Genomic DNA, 27,566 nt, shown 5'->3' on the forward strand with positions numbered 1-27,566 from the left:
GATTGTGCTTGTGTGTGTGTTTTAACTGCAATATCACAGCGTGCTGACACAGATACTGTGCCATTATTCTAGGAGAACATGCTGTTAGTAATGGGTTCACAGCGCTCACTTATATTAATTCTAGAGCTGTGGCTGTATTCCATATGGTTTCCTGGGGTTTAGGTAATTAGGAGCATTACCAAATTAAAATGTCATCCGGTCTCTGGAATTTGCTGTCGGGAATTTGCTGACTAAAATTGGTATTTTAGAAATACCAATATTCACTTCTCTTCATTCTCCCTAGGAAATACAGCATCTTCACACGGCCCTGGTCCATTGCAAGAACGTCCATGAGTGCTGATTTGGGAGTGGAGGCCATTAAATTGGAGAGCGTAATCCATGGCCCCTTAAAAGATGTACCACATCCAAAAGAAGCTTTCCGGAGCACTCTTCAATTGAAAATATAACACCGTAGATTCCACGTTCAGTCCAAAATATGTACGCAAAATTAAGAGACAATGGAAATTGCACCTGCTTGCTCTGATAACAAGTGCCCTAGAAATGCGTGAATGGAGCTCTGTGTCTTTTTTATGAGGGTGTCGTGAAATACATCCTAGGGCAGTGTTTCCTGCAGACTAAAAACCAAGCAAATGTTTTCCCACTAGGAGATACACAGAGGAGAAAGGGAATAGGGAGAAAGAGAAAACAGACAGAGACAGGAGGGAGCCTGATGTGGTTAAACTTTTGCCAAATTAGTCTATTTGATAGGAAAATGCCTTGATAGACCCGGACCATGTCCAGAGAAGAGGTAAAAATTTACAAACTGAGGCCATTTTCCAAATGCCTTATTTCAATATCTAATTTCAAGCCAAAATAACCTTACTCATTTGGCTATTTCAAAACAGAGCATAGACCTTGAAAAAGAATCCAATCTTTTGCTAGCATTATCCAGTTAATGCCATCTGCCTCCTGCTTATGTGTATATTTCAAAAGTTAACAAGTGAATTTTCAGTCTGGGGCCAGTAGGGGAGGGTGTGGAGTGGGAGGGACATTTTGCCTTAGCTACATAAGTCACACAACGTTGGAAACAGAGCTGTGGAGGGCAGAGAATAAACTCTCTGGTGAAAAGCCAACAGTCAAAGCAAATATTTAGCCCTAATAGAAACAGACGACCTCAGCCCTTTCCAGCTGGGATTTCCAAGACTAGGAGAAGAGAGGACATTAACACAGATAATTCTGTTACACTTTCCTCCATGGCACCTCTGGAAGCCTTGGAGCTACCTCTAATCATATTTTCTTGTTCTCACAGAAGATTATATTGAGCTCATTTTTTATTCCACCCTTAGTAGACCGTCACAGAACTGGGTATCTTTGAGGACCTTGGCAGACATGAAGTTATACGTTCACGCCCTAGGAAAAAATATCTCCCCTCAGGCAGACGCAAAGAGAGTAATAAAATCCCCTTGTATCTGTAAAGCAGTTTATAGTTTCCAAAGCCTGTTCCTCTGATGCTGTCTTCCTGATCTTCATGCCTCCCTGGGATGGAGAGTACATAGTTTGCTCCCCATTTTATTGATAAGGAAACTGAGGCTTGGAGAGACTGTTTCCAGTCAAGGTGACATGGCTGGTAAGTGGCATCGCTGGGATGAGAATCCAGCGCTCAGCTCTCTGCATCATCATGGCCCTCTTTTTGTGTAGCAAAGAACGAGAGGAAAGGGTGGACTGTGAGGAGATGTACATCTGATCATATCACACCCTGAGTAAACACCCTCAATGGTTCCAGACAGCTAGAGGAAAAGGCTTGGTCTCTGGGGTATGTTGTCCCTGGGCCTGAGCAGTCTGGCAATGACTGACTTTTCTGTCCTCTTTTTCTGTAATTCTCATCTACCTTCCTCCCATACACCCTGGGCTCAGCAACCGTGTCCCTTTCCTTGATTCTAGGCTCCCTCATGTGCAATCCTTTGTGGGAGAGGCAGGTAACAGCCTAGCAAAGGTTCATGCCCTCTCAGAGCAGAGTTGTGGGGAAGTAGTTGCCCAGCCAGGACTACACTGCCCCACCCCCTTGCATCGGCAGACGGTCAGGTGACTAGTTCTGGCCAATAGAATATGAGAGGAAGTAATGGGAGTTGCTTCCGTGTTAAGGTGGTTCAGGGTCTAGGGTACCTTCCACACAGTCTCTGATCCTTATGCAGTGGCACTGGAAACCACCCAGTAAAGGTGAAAAGACACTGAATCCCTAGGTCACCACTTTGGGAAGAGCCACTGAGAAAATACTGGACATAGCATGAGCAAGAAATAAATTTTATTATGTTAAACCACTGAGATTTAGGGATCATTTGTTTTAGTAGTTGGCATACACTGACCAACACATTTCCCCAGGGTGAAATCCCTCCTCTCATTTTTTCCCTGGTAAACTCAAGACCCAGCTCAGATATCACAACTCAGGGGCACTTCCCCTGACTTCCTCAGACAGTCAGTCTAGGTTGGGCTCTCTGGCACCTGGTACACAGCCCTCTAACAGCACTTATTACAGGATATTGCAAGCAGGTCTTTCCATGTTTATCTTCTCTGCATAGCCTATGAGCTCCTCAAAGACAAGAATTACATCATTTATCTCTCAGCACCTAGCACAGTGGGAAATATAAAAACCATAATTAGTATTTATTTACTAAATGACAAAATGGGATGACTCAATATGGTAGTCTCCTAATTCCAACATCACCTTGAAATAACTCTGAAAAAGGCTTATGATTTTTGCCAGCCATTTGGACTCTGGGAGTGTTCTTGCATCACAAAGCTGGCACTCAGAAAGGACGAGCTCAAGATGCCCTTGCCTTACTCAAGACTTATATCCTGAACTGCTTCACCCAACCCTGTCTTCTGCTTTCTGGCCTATTATTTCTTGGCCTCCAAGTCACCTCACAGACCTGACCCTTTATACTCTGTCTCTTTTCATGATCTCTGACCCTCCTCTTTGACTGTGATCTGAACATGTCCCTTGGGTCACTCTTCTGACTATTTGAGGTTGCTTTCTGCCCTGACATAGACCTTCTTGGAAAGTTCCATGCTCCTTTCTGCCACAGGGCCTTAGTATATATGTATATACTGCTTCCTCTTCTTGGGGTACTCCCCACTGTACACTTGATGATATCAGTCTATGGTAATTATTTTTTTACCTACCCAATGCCCATTGCACTAGATCTTTTCTATTTGCTCCTCCAGATCTCTTCTCCACTCTTCTCCATAGTGCTATTTGTGAGGAGACTGACCTATGTGGACTGTATCAATGGGCTTCCTTGCCATTGGATTCTAGTTGGGATCAGTGAAGAGAAAAGACAACAGGAGGTCAGAGGGAGTGAGGACAGATGGTTTATTCTCCTGGCTTCCTCCTTCCTGGGTCTCCACAGATTGGCTGTGTCCCCTCTACCAAAAGCCACAGCTCTCGTTGGGCCTCCGTCTCCTACAGCTGTGACCATTCTCCCAGGTTTCCAGTAACCACTCCTTCCCTTTGCCCCTTTAGGCCTAGGGTGTTAACAGGTCCCCACTCTTGCTAGTGCCAGCATGCTTCACCATCCATGTTGGTTCCCTTAACTTTGCCCACATCTTGGTAAATAGTCCTGTTATTTAACTCTCCTAAAACACCCTGTTGGGTGTACCATCTCTCTCCTGCAGGGACCCTGGCTGATATATCAACTCGTCCTTCAGATCCCAAACAACTCTCCATCAGGGAAGACTTCCCTAATCTTTGCTCCCCTCCTGGACTAAACAAAGTCCTTCTCTTGTATGCTTTCTTATCATCACTTCCTCATACTCTTCCTTCCTAACACTCATCACAATTGTAATTTTTCATTCAGTGAGTGATTATTTGGTTAGTGTCTGCTCCCTCCCCTGGGTTGTAAGTTTCTCTAAGGGAGAGACCCCCATCTGTCTCCTGCTCACCATTGAAACCCTCATATAGCACAGGGTTTGGCACATGGTAGAGACACTCACTAAATCTTTGTTGAACAAACTGAATAAATAAAAATATGTCTTACTACCACAAATAGGAAACAGATTCGTGATCCAGAAAATATGGTACAAATCTGTTAGCTCCCTGAGAAAGCACCTTCTACCAGCTAACACATCCACTCCAATCTAGTGATCTTAAGCATCCTTCAAAGGATGACCTTCTTCTGACACTGCCATATTATCATTACATTACAATCCAGTAAGTGCTTGTGCACAATTTTCCTCTAGAGAAAGAATTCATCCTCAGCTGCCCCTGGATACATAGGCAGTAACTGTAGACATGGCTAATTTGGGGCTTACATGGGGCAGCACCAGAAAAATGGGCTGAAATTTCTGCCAGGACTAAAAGGGAAAAGTCAACAATTGGTCCTTGTAACAGTGACCAAAAGTTCCATGAATTTATTTGTAAATAAAGTTAAGTTTAAAAATGATTAAAAAGGTAGGGTCATCATTTCACTTGTACAGATCATTTTAATTATGTGCTCTTGTGGTTTCCTGGGCAAAGAAATCCTGCAAAATGTTCAGACAGGGCTAACAAAGCTCCAAGTGGGAGCTCTTTATTTGGATTTACTAGGTTAAAAGTAACAGGGAATATCCAGGTCCTTATGAAAGATGAAACAAAACTTCCCTTGAATAATAGAGTAAAAATAAAGTACATCTGTACCATTTGTTTTACAGTTATTGTGTGCTCTGCCTGGTTAGTACTTTGTAGGACTGCCTTATCTACTTATGATGACAACTCTATAATATGACTACTCGTATTTTCTCCACGTTGTAGATAAAGAGGCTGAGAATCAGATGGAATTGAAGTCATGCACTTAATAAAAGTCGAGATTAAAAAAACAAATTTATCTAATTCAAAGTGTATGGTCTTAGCCACTCCCTTTATTTTCAGTTCTAAGTTTCTCTTTTTATTGTTCAGGCTACAGTAATATTGCTCACATTTAACCTTCTTCTTCGCTCCAGCATTTTTATAATTGCCTTCCAATATTGAGGCCCTGATTATCCTACAATCAATTCCTCAGTGATGCCAGTTATTATTTAGTCATTCTTTCTTATTCACTTGAACAGATCAATGGCAGCTCTGAATTGCAGCACCCCAACTGACATTTTTGTATGCCTTACACTCCTCAATTCTGTGTCCTATCCACTTGTCCACTTCCACGGCCATCACTGCTTCTCCCAGCCATCATTTTATTACATCGGCAGGCACCTCCACGGCACCACCCAAAGTTACATGTGCCTCATGCTCTTGCACAGTGTTGCGTGGTTTATTGTCATTGTTACCTGCCATGGGCTGCCAACCTCCATAGATTGCCCCCAACTCTTTCACTATCCAAACTATTGACCAACAGGTGGACCGAACAGCTTCTAGGCAGTAACAGAATAAGGGAATAGCACCTGCAGTCCATCACATCTCTCTTTGGCTTTTGTCAGAGAAGAAAAATTCCAAATCATCTCAAGGGCTGCAGAAGACATCCCTTTACAGCCTTTGCAGCTTAGACTTAAATCTTGTTTAGATAATTAGCACTTTCATTGTGGCAGGAGAATTCTGCAGTGGTAGCTCTTCACAAGACAGAACTCTATATCTGCTGTGTAGTGCAACTTGCTTTCACCCAGAGGGTTGCCTATGTTTAAATAACGCAGAATTAATGCTTGTGAGCACCCATGTTTCATTCTGGCTTTTGGCAGAGGATAGATAAATCCATCACCAACCTTTTAACTATCCTTTCACCAGTTGTCCAACTATGTTCCTCTATTATCCAAAGCATGTTGATCTCCCTTAGCCTATCTCCCCACGATTAACCCCCCTCATGTGCTGCCAATAGACTCAGACTGGCTCACTCAGCTCTAAACTCTTAAGCACTCATTCACTCATCAGACATCTACTAAGTGCCTCCAGTTACCCATTATGCTAAGCACTGCTAGGTGCTAGGAGCGCAAAGATGAATAAGCATAACTATCTGGTAGGGAGAAAGAGACAGGTAAGAAAGAAGTACAACAATGTGCAACAGGGGCAATGACAGAATTATATAAAGGACACAGTGGCAGCATGAAGGAAGAGTAGTCTTCTCTACCAGGGGGTCTGGAAAGACTTCATTGAGATGACCTAGGAAATTGAGAGGTGAGTCAATGTTGTGCCATTTGAATGGAGGGAGGGGCAGGAACTCCAGGAAGAGAGAGCAGTATGAACAAACGTACCTGAGAATGACAGAGCCAGTCACATTTGGAGACAGTAAATGTCCTTGGGAGCATGATGTGTGGTTAGAGGTAGAAGTGGGGGTGTGGTTGAAACACAAACATGGAAAGACCAAGGCTGGAGAAACTAGCAGATGCTTGAACATAGACGGTCTTGTATACAAGACTAAGGACCTTGGACTTGATCCTAAGCAAAGAAGGGTCATGAAAAAGTTTCCAATAGAAGAATCATTTCATGGTTGCATTTCAGCAGCAGCATATAGGCAGCATGGATCGGAGAGCGCAAGATCAGAGGTAGCAAAGCAGACACTGGCGGTTCCCACCCAACATCAGTCTCTTCTTCCCTGCTCTCAGAATTTCGCCTTCATTGAGTATTTACTCTCCTTCATGTGGCTAACCATCCTCAGTCCCAGGGAGGGGATTGCATTGGTCTAGGGCAATCACAGGTGGCTCCATTCCTCTTGCCAGCAATGGCTTTAGGCTTGAGCATGTGATACAATTTTGTTAATGAGAGCTGAGGGGAAGTCTGCTGGGGGCTACTGGGAAAGATTTCCTCCTTTCTAATACAGAGACACAGAGAAGATGCCTCTTCTCTCCTGGACATGTTTAAATTTGGACGTGATTCTCAGAGTAATTGAATTAAAACACCTTGGAGTCACACTGTCTCTGACTGTTTTAGCCAATTTGAGTTAGGATTTTCTCCTACTTGAAGCCAAAGATATCTTCATGCTACAAGCAGAGAAACTAATTGGAAAACTTTTGTAATATTCCTAAGATATAATAAGAATGAGAACTAAGAATTAGCTGTGGACAGAAGGGAATGGAAGAGTTGCAAAAATGCTGAGTTAATAGAAGCTAAAAGATTTGGAGACTGGAAAAGAGAAGAAAAAATGTAGATTGACCCCCAGTTTTCTGGCTTGGGTGATGTTTATAATATATTCAGTTTTTGCTTCCTGCCAGAAGGGAACACTTGCCTTGCTTTCTGAGCAGAATGGCCCTAGGAATTACTTCCACTGATCTTTGAAACCTGATCTGGGTTTCATTGCTGCTGCTGTTGCTGCTGCAGCCACTCCTGCCTAAGGAGCCTGTTGCAGTGGCTGCTTCTACTTCCTCCTATTGTTCATGGGCACAACAAAACAGTGCCCCCTCACTCATGCCACATGCCTTTTGTCCTTTGCCTCCTGCCATGGAGTTTCCTTGTTCCTGTTAAGGCATGAGGCAAGCACTACAGCACCCAATTGACACTCATGGATATGTACCCTTGAAGTGCAAGAGAGTTAATACCCTGTAGGGGCATAACTGACCAATAGGGGATGGCAGCCAATGAGTAAATTGTTCTGCTTTTCTCCCCCTGGATGAACCATTTGAAGGTGCAATGGTTTCACATGGCCTCTTTGAAAACGTCCTGTAACACCAAGCAATCAGTTTTTCATAAAGCTGCGGCCGGCTCAGTAACATATCCCTCACACCTGCTCTCCCTCCTCCCCTTTTCTTACTCCTGCGTTCCTGAGATTGCACGCCTTCGTAAAGTACTAGCACATAAGCCTTTGCCTCACAATCTGTGATTTAGGGAAACTACGCTAAGGAAATGGCGGTAGTTAGACAAAATTCAACGTTTGACATTTTCCTGTGAAACTGTCTTTTCTGGATTTCTCAAACTTCTAAATTCTAAACCTAAGCTATCACTCTGAAGTTGAGTGACCGTATCAATACCTCAGATTTAGGAAATTAAGCGAAAAGAGGATTTAGGTACAAGCTCTAAGTCCATCGGAGCCCAACTCCTGGTTCAATGCTGGCAAAGACCAGGTTCTAGTACACCACATTGAACTGCTTATTAATAGATTGTTTTGTCCAACTTAACCGCTTCTTACTGACTCCATCCTCTTTATCTACTTACATTCTTATCCTAGAAAGCAGATATTAAAGCAAAGTCATCTACCTTAGAGGTTACTCTCACATGGAGTCTTCCACATAAATAAGCCTTTAGCAAAGTCAGAAGTTGCTCCCAGTTGGCCGTTCATGGCACTGTCTCAGAGGAAATGTGAGAGGTTTAGAAATTCAACCCTAGAAATTTTCTAACATACCCTGTATTCAATGGGTAGGTAATCGACTAGGCAGAAGTTAGTAAGCTAGCCAATAAAACCAAATCAGTGAAGTATCAATCCTTCAAAACCCCTCTTTTTCTTTCCTAGTTCCCTCCCATGCACAGCTGATGCACTGAAAATATCACCTCGGCAATCTGTCCCTTCTTTAATGATTTTGCAAAAGAGGCATCTGGTATGATAGCCATTTGTGCCATTTACCAAATATTTCTGGTTCTCCTGATGGCCACATGGTAGAATTGCTCTCTTTTGGCCTTTTTTTCTTGTAATTAGGAGTGACCACATGTCTTGCTTTGGCCTGTGTAGTGTGGTCAGAAGTAGTAAGGGTGGCTTTTCAGGTGGTCGATTCAAGAACTAGGGGTGTGGTGTGGGTTGCCGTCTCTCCCACCCTGCAACAGGAACAGTCATGTTTCACACAGGGGCTGGGTCCAGGGGTGAGAATGATATGCAGCACAGCCCTGAGCTAACCCATAATGGATACAGAACCTGAGTGAGAGAGAAAGCTCTGTTGGCTGAAACCACTGAGGTTTTGGGGTTGCTTGTTAGACTAAGCATCGCTTAGTCCACCCTAACAAGCCGGGGGAAGCCACATCCTTGAGGCACTGATGATTTCTAATTCAGATTCCCCAGTCTTCTGATGCTGTGCTGAGACTCTGCATCTGGCAGCTCACTAAATTCTTACAGCCACCAAGTGGTTAAGTGTTCTTATCTCAATTTAAAATTCACCCCCAAAAGATTAAGGTCGCATGTCACCATCTTGAAAGCTACAGAAATGGGCTATGAGCACGGACATCTTGACTAGAAAACCATCCATTGCATTAAAGCCCCCAGCTCTCTCTGTCCCAAATGCCCTAAAAACCAGTCTGTGACCATTGTTTAGTCCATCTTCCTGGCTCTTCTTGAAAGCTGCACTTTGCTTTCATATCCAGTGAAAGCATTTTCCTCCGCTGACTCCGGCATCTTTCTCCCGTAGCCTTTCAGGAGCAGATTCTATTCAAGCTCAGGAGAATGCTGGCACAGACCAGCCATCTGCTTCATACACACAATCAAGAAATTCATGCAGGGGCCACTTAGGGCTTAAGGGGCCAAAGAGATCAGTTAAGACCAAGGCCCATTTTCTACCTCTTTCTCTTCACCCCTATTACAGAGAATTAATCCCAGGGATGAGTTCTCGTGATGTATGACCTAACATGAACTTTGGTCTCTCTACTGGGTTGAAGAGTGTCCCCCAAAATTCATGCCTACTCAGAACCTGTGAATGTAACCTTGTTTGGAAATAGGGTTTTGTTTTTTTTTTACAGACATAGCAAGTTAAGATAATGGTCATACTGGATTAGGGCAGGCCCTAAGCCCAATATGACTGGTGTCATTACAAGGAGAGAGAATTTTACATGCAGAGACACAGACGTTCCGGGAGAACACACATGACAGCAGAGGCAGACACTGGGGCGATGCATCTACAAGTCACGGGACAGCAAGGACAGCCAGCAACCAAAGAAGCTGGATGAGGCAAGGAAGGAGCCCCTCTAGAGCCTACAGAGGGAGCGTGGCCTGATGGAACCTGATCTTGGACTTCTGGCCTCCAGAACTGTGAGACAATACATTTTTGTTGTTCTAAGCCACCTTGTTTGTGGCAGCAGCTCTAGGAAACTAAAACAGCCTCCAATGCCTAAGCCACAGGAAAAATGAAACCACAGGGGAAAAAACCCCAAATATATAGACATATATATAGCAGAGATTGTTTTTCACTATCACATCCCACCCCCCATACACATTCCCAAATCTCATAAATAAAATATCCATTTGATCGTCAACCTAGAAGCCGTTTTGTGTTGCTCCTCAAATCACCCTGCAGTCCGAGCTGGGATACAGACAGACCTGGATTTGCAGATAGCTCTACCACTTAGTAGCTGTGTACCTAAAGCAAGAGAGTTAAATTTATGTAGCTCTGGCACCTTTATCAATACTATTAGACTAGCAAGATAACATTGTGTGCGTTTGCTGTGTGGCGTATGGGGCATTTGCCATTCTTTTGTGCTTAGCATCTGATGCCCTTCCTATGTCTGGGGAAGGTCCCACTGGTGCGGTAGTACCAGCCTCCTGCTAAGGAAGCTGAAGGTGTCTGGTGCTGTTTTCCAGACCCTCTGCAGCTAAAGCACAGGCACCACTGAGGCTCTGGCTTGCATGCGAAGCTGGGAGTGTGAAGATGCAGAGAGGGCATAGAATCCACTCGGGTGAGGTCACAGCTACTTCCAGATTCCAGTGCATCAGATTCCAGTGCGTCAGAGGGAGGTTCCCAGGACAATACTCAGCATAGCACCAGGCAAAGGTTGTGCATGGCTGCAGTGTTCACGTCTGGCTGCCTTGCTGCCTTCCTGAGATCAGTTCAGAAATTATTTATGGTTATGGAGCCTCCAGGCCTAGTTCTCTAATGATCCTGAATCTTTTTAGGAAATTCTTTTCCCTTTTTTTTCTTCTTTTATAAAATTAGCTGAGTTGGTTTCTGATGCTGAGCTAAGAACCTTGACTAACATACAAGAATGAAAGGAGATAAGATATACAAAGCACCTAGCAGGAATCATGAGTCATTTCCTTCTCTTCCTGCTTCCCTACACGGCTCTGAATAAGGATTCTGTCCCCAGGTTAACAATGATGCTTGGAGGTGAGAAGTGGAGGATTCAAAGAATAAATAAAGAAAAATGTAGTATAATACATGCAATGGAATATTATTCTGCCTTCAAAAAGGAGCTCCTGCCATATGGGACAACCTGAATGAAACTGGAGAACATTATGCTAAGTTTAATAATCCGATCACAGAAGGAAAAATACTGCGTGATTTCACTTATATGAAGTACCTAAAATAGTCAGTCATAGAAGCAGAGAGTAGAATGGTGGTTTTGAGGTGCTAGGGAGAGGAGAGAACAAGAAAGTATTAGTCCAAGGGTACAAAGTTTCAGTTCTGCAAGATGAATAATTCAATTCTTAACTCCTAGAGATCTACTGCCCAGCATAGCGCCGGTAGTTAACAACACTGTATTGCATACTTAAAAATTTGCTAAGAGGGTAGATCTTATGTTGTGTTCTTATCACAAAATAATAATAATAATAATAAATAAAGAGGGGAGGAAGAAACTTTTGGAAGTGACGGATATGTTTAAGGCATAGATTGTGGCGATGGTTTCACAAATGTATACTTATCTCCAAACTCATCAAGCGGTATACGTTAAATACGGACAGCTTTTTGTATGTGATTCTTACCTCATTAAAGAGGGTTTAAACAAAATGTAAGGAAGCAGGAGCTGTTTCACCACATGCAGACAGGACTATTCGGCAAGCCTATGCTGCAGCCTTTATTCCCGCCAATGACTAAGGTCCAGCCTCATTAGTGTGCCAGGCTAACCAAGGGTGAGAAGTGTATTAAAGTCAGAGAAGAATTTCAGAGCTGGATTAGAGACAGCCTCAAGAACCTTTGGCCAGGAGCTGGCCCGGTGGCGCAGCGGTTAAGTTCGCACATTCCACTTTGGCGGCCCGGGGTCCACCGGTTTGGATCCCAGGTGTGGACATGGCACTGCTTGGCAAGCCATGCTGTGGTAGGCGTCCCACATATAAAGTGGAGGAAGATGGCCACGGATGTTAGCTCAGGGCCAGTCTTCCTCAGGAAAAAAAAAAGGAGGGGGAGGATTGGCAGCAGATGTTAGCTCAGGGCTAATCTTCCTCAAAAAAAAAAAAAAAGAACCTTTGCCCAAACTGAAGATAAGCTCAAACCAAAGAAAACTTACATTGGAAGAAGCTGAAGCCCAGGCTCTGAGAATCTGAATATCAGCTGACAATCTGAACAGGTTGCTTTGCATATTTGTTGTTGTTATTTATGTTTTCTTTTAAGCCTCCAAATCCCTGAATCCCTTCTGCCTAGCCAACCTCATATTTGGATGCACTAGGCTGCTGTTGCAACTGAGGATTCTCTCCTCTGTGAAAATGCTGATTTAAAAAAAATAATAAGCTCTCAGCTCCTGCTTACTCTCACAAGTTTCCAGCAACTGGTGCCCTGACAAATGAAGTGTCAAAACATTTCCAAATTAAAACCCTACCGCTCATATAGCCCCACACCCTCAGCAGGATGGACTTTCCCTGCCTGTACCCAACACACACTTGAAGACACTAAAAATAGCCAGATGGCAATTAACAGAAACTCTGAGGAGGGGAATGGAGTGGGTTCCAGCAGGGTCAGTTTCCTGGATGGATTCCAAATGGAGTTCTCAGCCAGCAGTGCTCTGGCCAAGAAATGATTTTCATTCAAACCGCATGGAGGAGACCAAGATTTGAAAGATTTAAAATTATAGCAGAGTTGGAAACTATAGCACCATCCCCAAGACCACCAATAATAATAATACTTGTTACTATGCACTGAGTTCATATTATGGGCCATGTCCTGAGAACTTCATAAGCATTGTATCATCCTGATCTCAGAAGGACTCTAAAAAGTAGTTACCACTCTTATAGAGAAGGACACTGAAGCCCAGCGATGGTAGATAACCTGCCCAAGCTCTCACGACAAACAGGATACAGGTCTACACCAGATGTATGGTAAGGTCTACAGCAGGCCAGACTGGAGTCTGAACCCCCCTATCTGACTCTAGAACTCATGGCCCTAACCATTGTGCAATGCTGCCTCATACATGCATGGGGATATTTACGTAACCAAAGTGTGTTCACACCATCCTTAGGCCAAGAGAAACACAAGTTGCCCCTGGCAATTTCAGCCAACCTTCCCATGGGCAGTATCTTTCAGGGATTGAGTGTGTGGGCTCTGAAGTAAGACTAAATGGGTTCAAATCTTGGCCTTTTCATTCACTAGTTGTATAAAATCAGGTAAAACATCAAGATTCCTAGGCCTCAGTTCTCTCACCTCTAAAATGGCAATAATGTTAGTATTTACCTCGTACGGTTGTAATGAAGATCAAAGGAAACTGCTATAGACTGAATGTTTGTGTTCCCCTCAATTCTTATGTTGAAACACTAATCCCCAATGTGATGGTATTTGAAGTGGGGCCTTTGGGAGGTAGTTAGGTCACAAGGGTGGAGCCTTTGTGGTGGGATTAGTGCCCTTATAAGAAGAAACAGGAGAGAGGCTGCTTCCTGTCTCTCTTGACTATGTGAAGAGAAGCAACCATGTAAGGAGAAGCTAGAAGGCTGCTATCTACAAGCTAGGAAATGGGCCCTCACCAGACACCTGCTCTACCAGCACACTGATCTCAGACTTCCAGCCTTCAGAACCATGAGAAATAAACGTTCGTTGTTTAAACCATCCAGTCTATCATATTTTTGTTATAGTGGCATGAATTGCCTAAGACAGAAACAATGTATGGAAATCTCTTAGCCTAGTGCTTGCATCATTAAGTTCTTCAATAAATAATAGCCATTGGTATTGATCATTCTAAACCCATGCCCTTTTAGGTAATCAATTTCAATGAGAAAGACTGTAAGGGTTTAGTGAAAAGGTAGCCATCTCCACAGACTCACAGGAGTTATTTCAGAATGGTCTTCAGTATGATGCTGCAAACAAGAAAGGATTTAAAAGGATTTTGGATTTGTAATAGATTTGGAGTTAGGGCGACGAAACATCCTAGTTTGTCTGGGACTGAGGGGATTCCCAGGACACTAAAACTGGGATAATTTGCTCTTCCAGTTTTCAGAGGGGAGAGGATATTTATTCCCAGGGAAGGGCAGTACTGGAAGTTAGAGTAGTCATCTCCCTTTCCTCTTTGTTCCTCATAATACCAATGACCCATCTGACTGGTGACAGTGGGAAATAGGACTGAGTATGCATAGCTCCAGTGCTTGGGAGGGGCCAGCCTGCCCATCCCCTACTCAAGCATGTGCTCTGAGTCCCCCAGGAGGAAGGTTGATGGGCAGGTTCTGGACTTGCCTGGGGAGACCAGTTGTTCAGCACACAAGTGGCTGGGAAAGTTCTGTTTAGAGGAAAACTGCGTAGGAGGACTTATTTGGCCACAGGTCCAAGTCCTGTTCTCCAAACAGCATTTCAAACAATAAAGCTGATATTGGAATACTAGGGGACTTTATGGATAGATCATCCAAACACAAGAGCAATAAAGAAACATTGGCCTTAAACAATACATTAGACCAGATGGACTTAGCAGATATATATAGAACATTTCACCCCCAAACCACAGAATACATTTTTTCAAATGCTCATGGAACATTCTCCAGGATTGATCACATATTAGGCCACAAAACAAGTCTCAATAAATTTAAGAGGATTGAAATAATACCAATCATCTTTTCTGACCACAAAGGTATGATAATAGAAATCAACTACAGGAAGAAAATCAGAAAAGCCACAAATATGTGGAGATTAAACAAAATGCTACTGAACAATGATTGGGTCAACGAAGAAATCAAAGGAAAAGTCAAAAATTACCTGGAGACAAATGAAAACGAAAATACGACATGCCAAAATCTATGGGATACAGCAAAAGTGGTTCTAAGAGGGAAGTTTATAGCAATACAGGCCTACCTCAACAAACAGGAAAAATCTCAAATAAACAATCTAACAGTACACCTAAAGGAAAAGGAAGAACAAAGCCCAAAATCAGTAGAACAGCATGGTCCTGGCACAAAAACAGACACACAGATCAATGGAACAGAATCAAGAGCCCATAAATAAACCCACACATCTATGGACAGCTGATTTTTGACAAGGGAGCCAAAAACACACAATGGAGAAAGGAAAGTCTCTTCAATAAATGGTGATGGGAAAACTGGACAGCCACATGCAAAAGAATGAAACTAGACCACTATCTTACACCATACATAAAAATTAACTCCAACTGGATTAAAGACTTGAATATAAGATCTGAAACCATTAAACTTCTAGAGGAAAACATAGGCAATATGCTCTTTGACATCGGTCTTACAGCGTATTTTGAAGTACCATGTCTGACCAGGCAAGGGAAACAATAGAAAAAATAAATAAATGGGACTACATCAAACTAAAAAGCTTCTGCACAGCAAAGGAAACCATCAGCAAGATGAAAAGACAACCTAACAGTTCATTGCAGCATTATTCACAATAGCCAAGACTTGGAAGCAACCTAGGTGCCCATCAAGGAACGAATGGATAAAGAAGATGTGTTACACATACATAATGGAATACTGCTCAGCCATAAGAAATGATGAAATCTGACCATTTGTGATAACATGGATGGACCTTGAGGGTATTATGCTAAGTGAAATAAGTTCGAGGGAGAAAGTCAAATATCATATGATCTCACTCATAAGTAGAAGAAAAACAATGACAAACAAACACAAAGAAACAGAGATTGGATTGGTGGTTCCTAGAGAAGAAGTGGGGAGAGAAGAGAGTGAAAGGGGTGATTAGGCACATGTGTGTGGTGATGGATGGTAATTAGTCTTTAGGTGGTGAACATGATGTAATCTACACAGAAATCCAAAATATATAACGATGTATGCCTGAAATTTGTGTAATGTTATAAATCAATGTTACTGCAATATAAAAATTAAAATTAAAAAAAAAGAAAAAGAAAAATCTGATAATAGCCTTGGAGGAACTGACACACCCTCTGTATGGAGTGTTACGTTCTTTCAGTAATGATAGTTGGAAGCAAGGCTCTTAAATCATTTGATTGTATTTGCTGAAATAAACTTACTTTTATCATCAAAAGAAAAAAAGCTGATATTGTGATTTCTACCTGATATTTGTTTCTATTTCTAAATTGGTTCAGAACTTAGAGGGGGAAAGGGATATATAGTCATTCATTGCTTAAAGATGAGGATACATTCTGAGAAATGCATCTGTTACATGATTTTGTCATTGTGAGAAAATCATAGAGTATACTTACACAAACCTAGATGGTATAGCCTACTACACACCTAGGTTATATGGTACCAATCTTATGGGACCACCACTGTAAATGTAGTCCATCATTGATGGAAAGGTCATTATGTGATGCATGACTGTAATTAATTATTAACCATGTGATTAATTATCACCTTCATAAACCCCAACAGATGGATGCCTCTTTTATTCCATTAGCAGGTAAACCCATTTCAGGATGGCAGGAAAAAGGTATTTTGTAAAATCAAACGAGGTTAGAGCTGCAAGTGACCTTAAAGATGATCCAGTCCAATATCTTCATGTTTACAGATGAAAAGATAAACAAATGAAATGGTCAAGTGACATGATCCACGTGAAATTCTGTGAAAGAGTCATATAACGCAAATTATTAGTATGATTAGTAGTTTGGGTAGTGGTCTTTAGAAGCAGTAACCAGAATTAAAAATAGATTATAGATAATATAGAAAATAGATTACAGATAATAGAAAATAGGTTACAGATGAAAACTAAGCAACTTCAGAGGGAAAGAAGTTTCCCTAAATAAAAGTATTATCTCCAGGAAACATCCTCAAACCACAAAGAAACAATCAATAGTTCAGAGTTGAATTTTTTTTTAATTGGCAAGAAACCCACCTTAGGTCAATAAGACTGCTTACCCACAATCTTGAAAATCAGATAAGGTGTCAAAAGAAAGAAGCTTTCCCTCTCTCTCCTCTTCCTGCCCACCTACCACCTAGCATTAGGAACATTCACTTCATAATTGTTAACCAGCATGTCCTATTGGCAAAGCAAAAGTCCTGGACGTCTCAAGACGTATGAGACCTTTGGCCAAACACGGCCATTTGTGGTCTTATCTTTGTCTCTTACCAACACCCTCACCCACCAGGGTAGCTAGATCTGGCTTTTAGGAAGTGTCTGGTCCTGGGTAAGTCAGAGAAAGCCAACTTCACCCTGTCTCTCCTACTGAATACAGCTGTGAAATTTGGACAGAATGTACAGAGCAGCTACTTGAAGACTCTGAAAAGCATAATAATAGGAGGGGGATTAGGGAAGAAGACCAGGATTCAAAATACTACAGAACCATATCCCCCACCCATGGCCTGAACTCAACACACCACCAGCGGGCAGCAGGGTACAGACAAGAAATCTCCTGGAGACATTCTCTAGTTCTGGCTCCAGCATCAGGAAAGGAAACTTCTAATGCTCAGAGAGAGTGTGGAAATGCTCCGTTTTCCCTCTACTCTTCTTTTTTCTTTTCCTCTCCCCTCCCCTCTCCCCTGCTTCCTTCTCCTCCCTTCTCCCCTCCTTCCTTTTCCTTCCTTTTCCTCCCTTCTTCTATGCTCCAGCCCCCAGCAATCTTACGGTAGTTATAGCATCAGCCTACAGGAGCCAAAACTGAGGGAGGGGAAGCTCTCTCTGCATTCAATGGCACTGTCATTCCCAAAGGCTGGGGCCAACTCTCATTGCTTGTTTTCTTTCTTTGTCCTCTCTCTGTTTGGTCAATACATAGGCAAAGTCGTGGAAGTACATAGCAGAGTGAGCTTTTTGGTCAGAGACTAAAAAATGGTCCCAAGGAACCAGCAAGTATCAGGGGTATCATGGAGAGGGAAGAGCTTGGTCAAGCAACCCCATAAAGTTTTTTTTTAATAAATTCCTGGGCTCAGTCTGTGCATGCCTGGGTCTGATCTTAATTAGCACAACTAAACTTTGAGAACTCCACGCCTAGGTGCCAGACTGACCACTGGGTGACACACACATGAGATGGCTCCAAATAGCACTGCCAAGGCTTTGAAAACTGAAGTGACATAGGAACTAAAGCCCTCAGAAAACCAACTAGTCGCCAAGAACTCACAGCCTGAACCTAACCAGGTTGAATGAATGCTAAAATAAAAATATCAACATCCTCCACAGGCTTTAAACAAGACCTTGAATCTCACAACATAATACTCAAAATACATGGAATATAATCCAAAATTGCTTGGCATACAAAGAATCAGGAAAATCTCAATTCCCTGGGAAAAGATAATCAACTGAAGCTAAAGCAGCAATGACTTAGATGTTAGAATTATTTGACAAAAACTTTAAAGTAGCTATTATAAAAAAGTTCCAACCAGCAATCATGAACACTGCTGAAACCAATGGCAAAATAGAGTCTCAGGCAAGAAATAGATGACATAAAGAAGAGTCAAATGGAAATTATGAAATTGAAAAATACAATAACCAAGACAAAAAACTCTCTGACGGGCTCAACAGCAGAATGGAGATGACAGAGGAAAGAAAGCCATGGGCAAGTCAGCTTCTAGCTGGACGCCCACTAATCACTACTTTTTCATGCATTTTCTCTCTGTTTTAATTAACTATTGCTGCATAACAAACCACACCAAAATTTAGTGGCTTAAACTGGAAACAATTATTTCTCCCAATTTTGTGGGCGGGCGGGGCAGTTTCTCTGCTGGTCTTGCCTGGAGTCATTCACGTTTCTGCATTCAGCAGAAGGGGCGGTTGTACCGGAAGATCCAAGATGGCCTCACTTGGTCTGTCAGCTGGTGCCGGCTGTTGAGTGGAGGGCCTCAGTTCTCCTCCATGTGACCTCTCAACCTCCAGTAGGCTAGACTGGGCTTCTTCACAGTATGGTGATCACAGTGTTCCAAGAGGGTGAGACCAGAAGCCACAAGGACCATTAAAGCCTAGGCTCTGAAACTTACACAATGTCACCTCTGTCATATCTATTGGTCAAAGCATATCACAAGAACAGCACAAAAATAAGGGGTAAAAAAATAGACTATCTCTTGATGAAAGGAGTAGCTACAAGACTTTGCAAATGGGCATGAACTCGGTGAGGCATGAGTCATTAGGATCATTATTTCAATGTTCTACCACACCCTTCCTGGAATTAATGTTGCAAATCTCAAAGGCCATGGATCTACAATTACTAAGGCAGGAGAATAGATTGTGAGGCTCAGAGAAATTTAGGGTTTTGCTTAAGATTACACAGCTCATTAGGGGGGAAAATACAAAACTGGATCCAACTACTGGTGATTCCACTGACCAGTGCTCTTGTCTCTGAGATGAGCTGTACAGTATTTTGAGCACTTTGGTTGTATAACAGGTAGGAGAAAAATGGATAACACTTGTATAATGTGTTAGCAATCATTCATCATTCAGATCCATTTTGTGAAGGAAATAAATGCAGGCACTTGCGGAGTCTAGGAGAAAAAAATTGAAGTAAAGTGACTCAATAAGAGCTATTCATTATATAGCAATAAAGCTCCTAACCTGTTCTGTGCACCAAAACATAGCGCATTCAGTCTCTTGAGTTCCTAGCACTCAAAGCTTAATTTCTTCATTGAGGTAAAATTCACATAACATAAAATCACCATTAACCATTTTAAAGTGCACGATTCAGCGCCATTTGGTACAATTGCTTTATCGTGGAACCATTACTTCTGTCAAGTTCCAAGATATTTTCATCACCCCAAAAGGCAACCTATGCCCATTAAGCAGCCGCTCCCCATTCCTCTCTCCCCCAGCCCCTGGCAGTCCCTAGCTTGCTTTCTCTCTATGGATTTGCCTATTGTGGATGTTTCATATAAATGGAATCACATGACCTTTTGTAAATGGCTTCAGTCACTTAGCACGTTTTTGTGGTTCATCCACGTTGAAGTATGTATCACCATTTCGTTCCTTTTCATGGAAAATATAAATATAAATAATATTAATAATATTCCATTGTATGAATATACCACATTTTGTTTATCTTTTATCAGTGGATGGGCATTTGAATTGTTTCCACTTTTTGGCTACTGTGAATAGTGCTATTATGAACATTCATGCACAAATAGTTGTTTGAATACCTGCTTTCAATTCTTTTGGGTACATAGTTAGCAGTGGAATTGCTGGGTCACATGGTAATTCTATCAAAGCCTAATTACTACTGCAGTTTTTGACGAGGTTTCTTAAAATGGTTTGAGATTAATAACTTGCTGCCCCCATTACCTTGTCTCTAAAGTCAATGTGGTTCTGGAGGATGGCTCTGTGGTAAGTAGCTGTTCTCACAAAATCTTGCATCATGTTCTGCTGCTGGGAAATGCAGCCATAAAACTGGAAGGGAAAGAGAAGGAGACGGAGAGTGAACAACCCACGAGGCAGCGCCTTCCTGAGCACCGGGTTCTTACAGACACCCTGGTCAAGGTAGGCTTAGCCTAACACAGAGGGAAGTGCAGGCTCTGAGAGACGCACTGACGTGTCCACGTTGGCCCTCTTTGTAAGGCCAGAACTTTAAGTTGACCCCAGATTTCTGACTGCTGTTCCATACAATAGATTCAGGCCTAGATCTTGACCGGATAGGTGCCCAGGGGCCCTTCCAAAGCAGAGGCTACGAGAGAATACAGATAAAGAATGACAGAGATAAGAGAGAGAGGGGGTCAGGGCCAAAAGGGATGGTCCTGATGAGTCTCATCAGCCCGGAGAGAAAAACAGGTCTTGTATAGAAATCCTGGTTGAGGGTGGAGGTGGGGCAGAAGATAGTGATGGTGGTAATTCCAAGGAGCCAAGCCAGTTGGGTGACGTGGTGCATACAAACTCCTGAGCACTGACAGTAATAAACATCATCATTTTGTAATTGCCACCATTTGGCAGAGTTTTCTATGTGCCCAGCACCATGCTATGTGCTTCCCATATATTTTCTAATCAGATTAAATCATCACAACAATCAGATGCATTATGTTCCTCAGCTGAGGAAACTGAGGCTCAGAAAGATACTGCAACTTGTCCAAGTGCTGACAACTCGATAAGTGACAGTGAGTGCCAATCCAGGTGATGCTGCCGCTGCTGCTGGTCTGAGGACCACCCTTTGAGAACCATGCAGAATGGCATCAATTTGTCTCCTCTCTGCCCACCACCCTGCCCAGGTATATTCTCAGGTGTGTGTCACCTTGAAACCACTCATTTCCAACGGGGGCAACTTCCCTGACCTGGAAGTACTGCGCGGCAGATGCATCTTCCGTCCGCTGGCTGAACACCGAGCATTCCTTTTTCTCCTTCTGGCATCTTTTCAAGGTATTTGAAAATGCGCTGAATTCTGCAAGGAGAAAAAAGCAGACCCGTTTCTACACCTTGGAGACCAGAGAACTCACCATTGCACTCTATAAAATTCCACTGAGAAAATATTAAAGTGGCACGTTCATCCCTGCCCACACTCATGATAAGGAATGGCATTGTGGAAGTGGGTACTGCTCCGAGGTGTGACACCCTTATTTACATTTGTCAGACATATTTGCATTCACAAATGTCAAGTGAGAGAGCGTAATGGAACCTAGAGACTAGCTCATCGAATTCTCCTGGTACTACGCTTGCAAAGCTTACAGGCTTATTTTCAGTGTGTGCTCCAGGAAAGGTGATTGTTGACAATAAGGAAAAGAAGATATATGTGAATACGAAATATATATGCATATAAATGAATATATATATAAAATCTCATTCTATTATCATGGTGATAAGGTTTTTTTCCTCACATTTAGTATTCTCTAGGTGTATAGAGAAAAGGTAAAATAACCGGGGATCTGTGAATACAAGGGAATGCTTTCTATTATTTGAGAAAAAAATACAGAAATGAAATCTCAAAAAAACAAAAATCCCAGAAGTGATATTACTAATAGATAACACCACGTGCAGAGTTGTCAAATTCTGTGACTTCTGCCTTAGAAATGTCTCTCAAATCCTGCCCAGTGGGCCTCACTGCCTGTGACTTCTGCCCTCTCCACCACTGGCATTGTGACCAGGCTCTCCCTTACAGCGCACACACCCTCAGGTCCGCATGAGCTCCAGCCGCTCAGAGTTCTTCTGCCCTTGCGTGTGTACCCTCCACGCCCTGCTTCCTGCACTCCGCCCTCCCCAGCCCACCATGCTGAAGCGCTTACCAATTCTCAGGTCAAGCTGGCCCTGGCCTGGCTTACTGGTCTATGTCTTCTGTTTAGATTACCTTTTGACATCAAACTCCTATTCATCCCCCAAAATTCAGCTCAATGAGCATTTCCTCGTTGCCGAGTTCTGGAACACCCACAAGCAGAATAAGTTGCTATAATACAGGGGCCTCACACTTGGCTATAGATGAGAATCACCCGAGAAGATTTTATTACATGTGGGTAATGGACCCTCATCCTGAACCTGGTAATCCAATGTTTTTCAAGAGCCTCCAGTGTTAGTTTTCATGGGCAGCCAGGGGTGAGAACCTTTGCTCCAATTTCATGCTCTCAGCTTACCATCGTATTTCATATTTTACTGAATTTAACAATGTTTTTAAATGTCCATCTCTCTATCTATATTGAACTCTTTTAAGGCATGGTTTAGGAGTTCGAGCTTTGTTTATCTCTAGTCTCCAGAACTTAGTGCTAACATAGCAGCCGCCCAATAAATAGGTCTGAAATGCAAATTTAGTAAATTTTGGGAAATGACTAATGAACTTGGTGAAACTATTTTTAATTGGTGAGGCAGTCCTGTGGAGCCCCCGGGCTATCCCATGTGGGGACAGACAGGTTGAAAAAACATCTTGTTGGAGAATAAATATGCAAATATACCTTACTGCTGCCCCTCCTGCTCAAGGGAATGCCAACCACTCCACAGAAACTCGGAGATGCATACAGGGAGGAATTCTTGGTGGAAATATAAATTGATTAGATTTACAATGTATTGTGAACAATCAATGTTTCACCAGCTTATAAATGCTTGTTCCAACTTACAACCCTCACCTAGCTAGTGTTCCCACGCGGATCTCTCTTTTATGAAACCAGAATAGCTGTTTGGTTAAAAATTTATATCTATTATGAAATGTTCTGTTAATTCTTTATCTTTTGCAATTATACCCTTATAAAGAAAAGGATGCAAACAACCATTTCAAAATAAACATAAAACCAACTCATGAAAAGTATAAAAAATTTACAAAATACAAGAAGAAATCAAAAAGAAAAAATAATAATAATAATCCCATTATACAAGCTATTAATTATTGTTAACTTTTTGATGTATGCTCTTTTGTGGTGTGTGCGTGTATGAGTAAAAATTATTCTTTACAAAATTGCATCATATTATTTTGTAAGCATCTCCTTTAAGATACTATGAATAATTTCCCAAGTCATTAAGCAGTCTCCTCCACCTCCTTGTTAATGGGTATACGTTTTTGACTTTTTTTTTTTTTTTGAGGAAGATTAGCCCTGAGCTACCTACTGCCAGTCCTCCTCTTTTTGCTGAGGAAGCCTGGCCCTGAGCTAACATCTGTGCCCATCTTCCTCTACTTTACATGTGGGACGCCTACCACAGCATGGCGTGCCAAGCAGTGCCATGTCCGCACCCGGGATCTGAACTGGCGAACCCTGGGCCGCCAAGAAGTGGAACGTGCGAACTTAACCGCTGCACCACTGGGCTAGCCCCTGTTTTCGACTTTTATGGATATGCCATAATGTCACCAATTCCCTATCTCTGGATTCCAAAGCCCAAACCCAGGCCTACTGCATCAGAAGGATAGAGCCAAACACTTGTATTTTTAACTGTGTCCCTGATTCGGATGACAAGATGTTTTTGAGAACTCCAGTTAATAGAATATGGAAATATTCATACAATGAGAATTCCACATTAAAATTAAAGAGACACCATTCCTTCACAACATTGTCCCACACATGAAATCAATACATTAATCAATATTTCTGTTCTCTCATGACTGTTTTCTTTTGCAATTTTTAAAAAATAATTTGTATATAACTTAATCATATGAATTGCAGAAATGCAATTTAGAAACGCAGAAAAAAAGCCAGGAAGGAAAAATAATTCCCAAATATAACAACTGATAATATTTTGGATAGAATCTCCCAGTAATTTTTCTTTATATATTTATAGCTACCTCTATATTATTTACAATAATAGTATTTTACTCTAAGGTTTTACAGCCTGCTTTTTTCACTGAACAATATATTAGTTTTCTCTGTGTCAATACTTTTCACATAGAATTGCTCAACTACACATAAAGCTACAAAGCCCCCAAACCGTAGTGTCATTTTGCTTGTTTCTCTAATTTGTTTTTAGAGGCAACATTAGAGGCTTAGCAGATGTTAATTTCAGCAAGGTTTGTGACTACGTTCCTTCAGATTCTGAACCTAGTTGTTTGCTTATCAAATTCTACTGGAGGTCAAAAATACCAAGTCTGTCAAAATACAATTTCCTATATTTGAATCTTTCTTCCTTGCACAGATAGTGCATAATACTTTAAAACTTTAAATATTTTTAAACTGTGTTGGATAAAAACTCTCAACAACTGGGCATGGAGGGAATGCATCTTAATATAATAAAGGCCATATATGACAAGCCCATAGCTAACATCATAGTCAATGGTAAAAAACTGAAAGCTTTTCCTCTAAGAGGAGGAACAAGACAAGGAAGCCCACTCTCGCCCCTTTCGTTCCACATAGCACTGATGTCCTGGCCAGAGCAATTAGGCAAAAATAAGAAATAAAACGCATCCAAATTGGAAAGGAAGAAGTAAATTATCTCTATTTGCATACAACATGATTTTATATATAGAAAACCCTAAAGATTCCACCAAAAAACCGTTTGAATAAACAAATTCAGTAAATTTGCAGGATACAAAATCGATATAAAAAAATCAGTTGTGTTGTACAGTAACAATGAATTAAGAGAAAGAGAAATAAAGAAAACAATCCCATTTACAATAGCTTAAAAAAATAAAATACTTAGGAATAAATTTAACCAAGGAGGTGAAAGATCTGTAAGCTGAAAACTATAAGATTTTGATGAGAGAAATTGAAGAAGACACAAATAAATCGAAAGATATTCTGAGCTCATGGACTGGAAGAATTAATTTTGTTAAAATGTGCATACTACCCAAAGCAATTTACAGATTCATTGCAGTCTTTATCAAAATTCCAATGGCATTTTTCACAGAAATAGAAAAAAACCTAAAATTTGTATGGAACTGCAAAACCCCAAATAGACAAAGCAATCTTCAGAAAGAACAAAGCTGGAAGCATCACATTCCTGATTTCAAACAATACTATGCAGCTAAAGTAATCAAAACAACATAATATTGGCATTAAAACAGACATAAAGATCAATGGAAAAGAATAGAAAGCCCAGAAATAAATCCATGCATATATCGTTCACTAATTTATGACAAAGGAGCCAAGAATATACAATTAGGAAAGGATAGTCTCTTGAATAAATGGTGTTGGGAAAACTGGACAGCCACATACAAAAGAATAAAAGTGGGTCCCTGTCTTACATCATACACAAAAATCAACTCAAAATGGACTAAAGACTTAAATTTAAGGACCTGGAACTGTAAACTCCTAGAAGAAAACATAGGAGGTAAGGTCTTTGATATCAGTCTTGAAAATGATTTTTTGGATTTGACACCAAAAGCAAAGGCAACAAAAGTAAAAATAAAGAAGTAGGACTACATCAAACTAAAAAGCTTCTGCACAGCAAAGAAAACCATCAACAAAATAAAAATGCAACCTACCAAATGGGAGAAATTATTTGCAAATCGTATATCTGATAAGTGGTTAATATCCAAAATATATAAAGAATTCACACAACTCAATAGCAAAAAAAAAAAAATAAAAAAATCTCATTAAAAAAGGGGCAGAGGAGAAGAATAGATATTTCTCCAAAGAAGACATACAAATGGCCAACAGGTATATGAAAAGATGCTCAACATCACTAATCATCAGGGAAATGCAGACTAAACTACAATGAGATAGCACCTCACACCTGTGAGAATGGCTAACCTCACAAAGACAAGAGATAGCGTTGGCAAGGATGTGGAAAAGGGAACTCTTGTGCACTGTTGGTGGGCGTGTAAACTGGTACAGCCACTATGGAAAAAGTATGGAGGTTCCTCAAAAAATTAAAAACAGAACTACCATAGGATCCAGCAATCTCACTTCTGGGTATATATCCAAAGGAAATTAAAATAGGGTATCAAAGAGATATCTGCATTCCCATGTTCATTTCAGCATTAACACAATTGCCAAGATATACAAACAACAGATGGTTGTTGTTTCCAAGGGTCCATCAAGAATGAATGGACAAAGAAGATGTGGTGTATATAGTCAATGGAATATCATTCATCCATGAGAAAGAAGGAATCCTTCCTTTTATAACAACACAGATGGACCTTAGGGGCATTATGCTAAGTGAAATAAGTCAGAAAGAGAAGGAAAGATACTGTATGATCTCAATTATATGTGGAATCTTTAAAAAAAAAAAGTCAAAGTCATAAAATCAGAGAATAGAAAAGTGGCTGTCAGGAGCCCAGGGGTGCGGGGGGCTGGTGAGGAAAATAAGGAGAGGCTGGTAAAACGGTACAAACTTTCAGCTACAAGATGAATAAGGTCTGAGGACCTAGTGTATAACATGGTGACTATAGCTGATAACACCATATTACATAATTGAAATTTGCTAAGAGAGTAGAACTTAAAAGTTCTCACCAAAAAATAAAATAAAACAAAATAAGATAAAATTCTCAGACATACTTAAAAAAAAAAAGATATTGGCTAATATTTCCCCAGTTCTAGTCTCCTGGCACCTCTCCCGTTCCCTCTGAGTTCTCGGAGGTTGCCAGCAGTGGTGCGTGTCACCCATCTGTGAGTTCTTTGAGTCCTGGGCATCCCAGTTGTCTGGGCTTTCAAAGCCTATGGTAAATTCACTTGTTCAACAAATAGTCTTCTGAATATTCTATACAGCTGCGAGTCTTCATCCTTTGAGGGGAATTTGAGCTCTTAATACAGCCAAAAATAATGGCTGCCTAATTTCGTGAACAGGATGTGTAGCAAGTTGAAAAGTATCATTTCTGTTAAAAAACAAAACTATGTGAAGCAACACGGCTAGTCTTCTTGTGTGGCTCACCAATTGTCTTCAAGCGAAAACGTAAAAGAGAAGCACCAACAATGTTTTGTGTCACACCAACATCCATGCAACACATAAATAGCCTTCCAAATAAATACTAATTCAGATGTATCGGCTCGACTGTGTTTGCTATTTAAAAAAATCCAATCTTATTACATCACGGACACCATGTTCACAACTCTATAATCCTGGCTCAGAGATCATGTTTGAAAAACCGAAAATCAGGGCCTCATGTCTGACAAGCTTGAGATGTATTTATGGGACTTAGGCAATCAGGCGCATCCTGATCCAGGACTCAGCATCAATTGATCCTGCCTCTGGTGAATTCCGTCACAACGGCTCTGTCAAAATGGAGAATATCTTCTTTACATGTCACTCTTACATTCATTTCAATGGTTAAATAAATGTGTGTACATAAAGGAAATGTCTGTTTCCACATGATGTATAAGATACACAAAAAACCCCCCACAATTTAAAAAGGAAAAGAA

General features: G+C 41.4%; 1 protein-coding gene across 2 annotated transcripts in view; it reads right to left on the minus strand.

Moving 5' to 3' along the window:
* The window catches only part of LOC100058496 (histone-arginine methyltransferase CARM1), a 255,612-nt gene that overhangs the window by 87,789 nt on the left and 140,257 nt on the right, over positions 1-27,566 (minus strand). For both annotated transcript variants that reach the window (XM_023627281.2, XM_023627282.2), the window contains exons 3-4: positions 21,138-21,244; positions 20,161-20,265 (exon numbers count right to left, since the gene is read on the minus strand). In XM_023627281.2, the coding sequence (XP_023483049.1) occupies positions 20,161-20,265; positions 21,138-21,244 (212 nt within the window). The remainder of the gene's footprint in view (positions 1-20,160; positions 20,266-21,137; positions 21,245-27,566) is intronic.

The sequence above is a fragment of the Equus caballus genome, chromosome 23 (genome assembly GCF_041296265.1).
Source record: "Equus caballus isolate H_3958 breed thoroughbred chromosome 23, TB-T2T, whole genome shotgun sequence".
Classification (NCBI taxonomy): domain Eukaryota; kingdom Metazoa; phylum Chordata; class Mammalia; order Perissodactyla; family Equidae; genus Equus; species Equus caballus.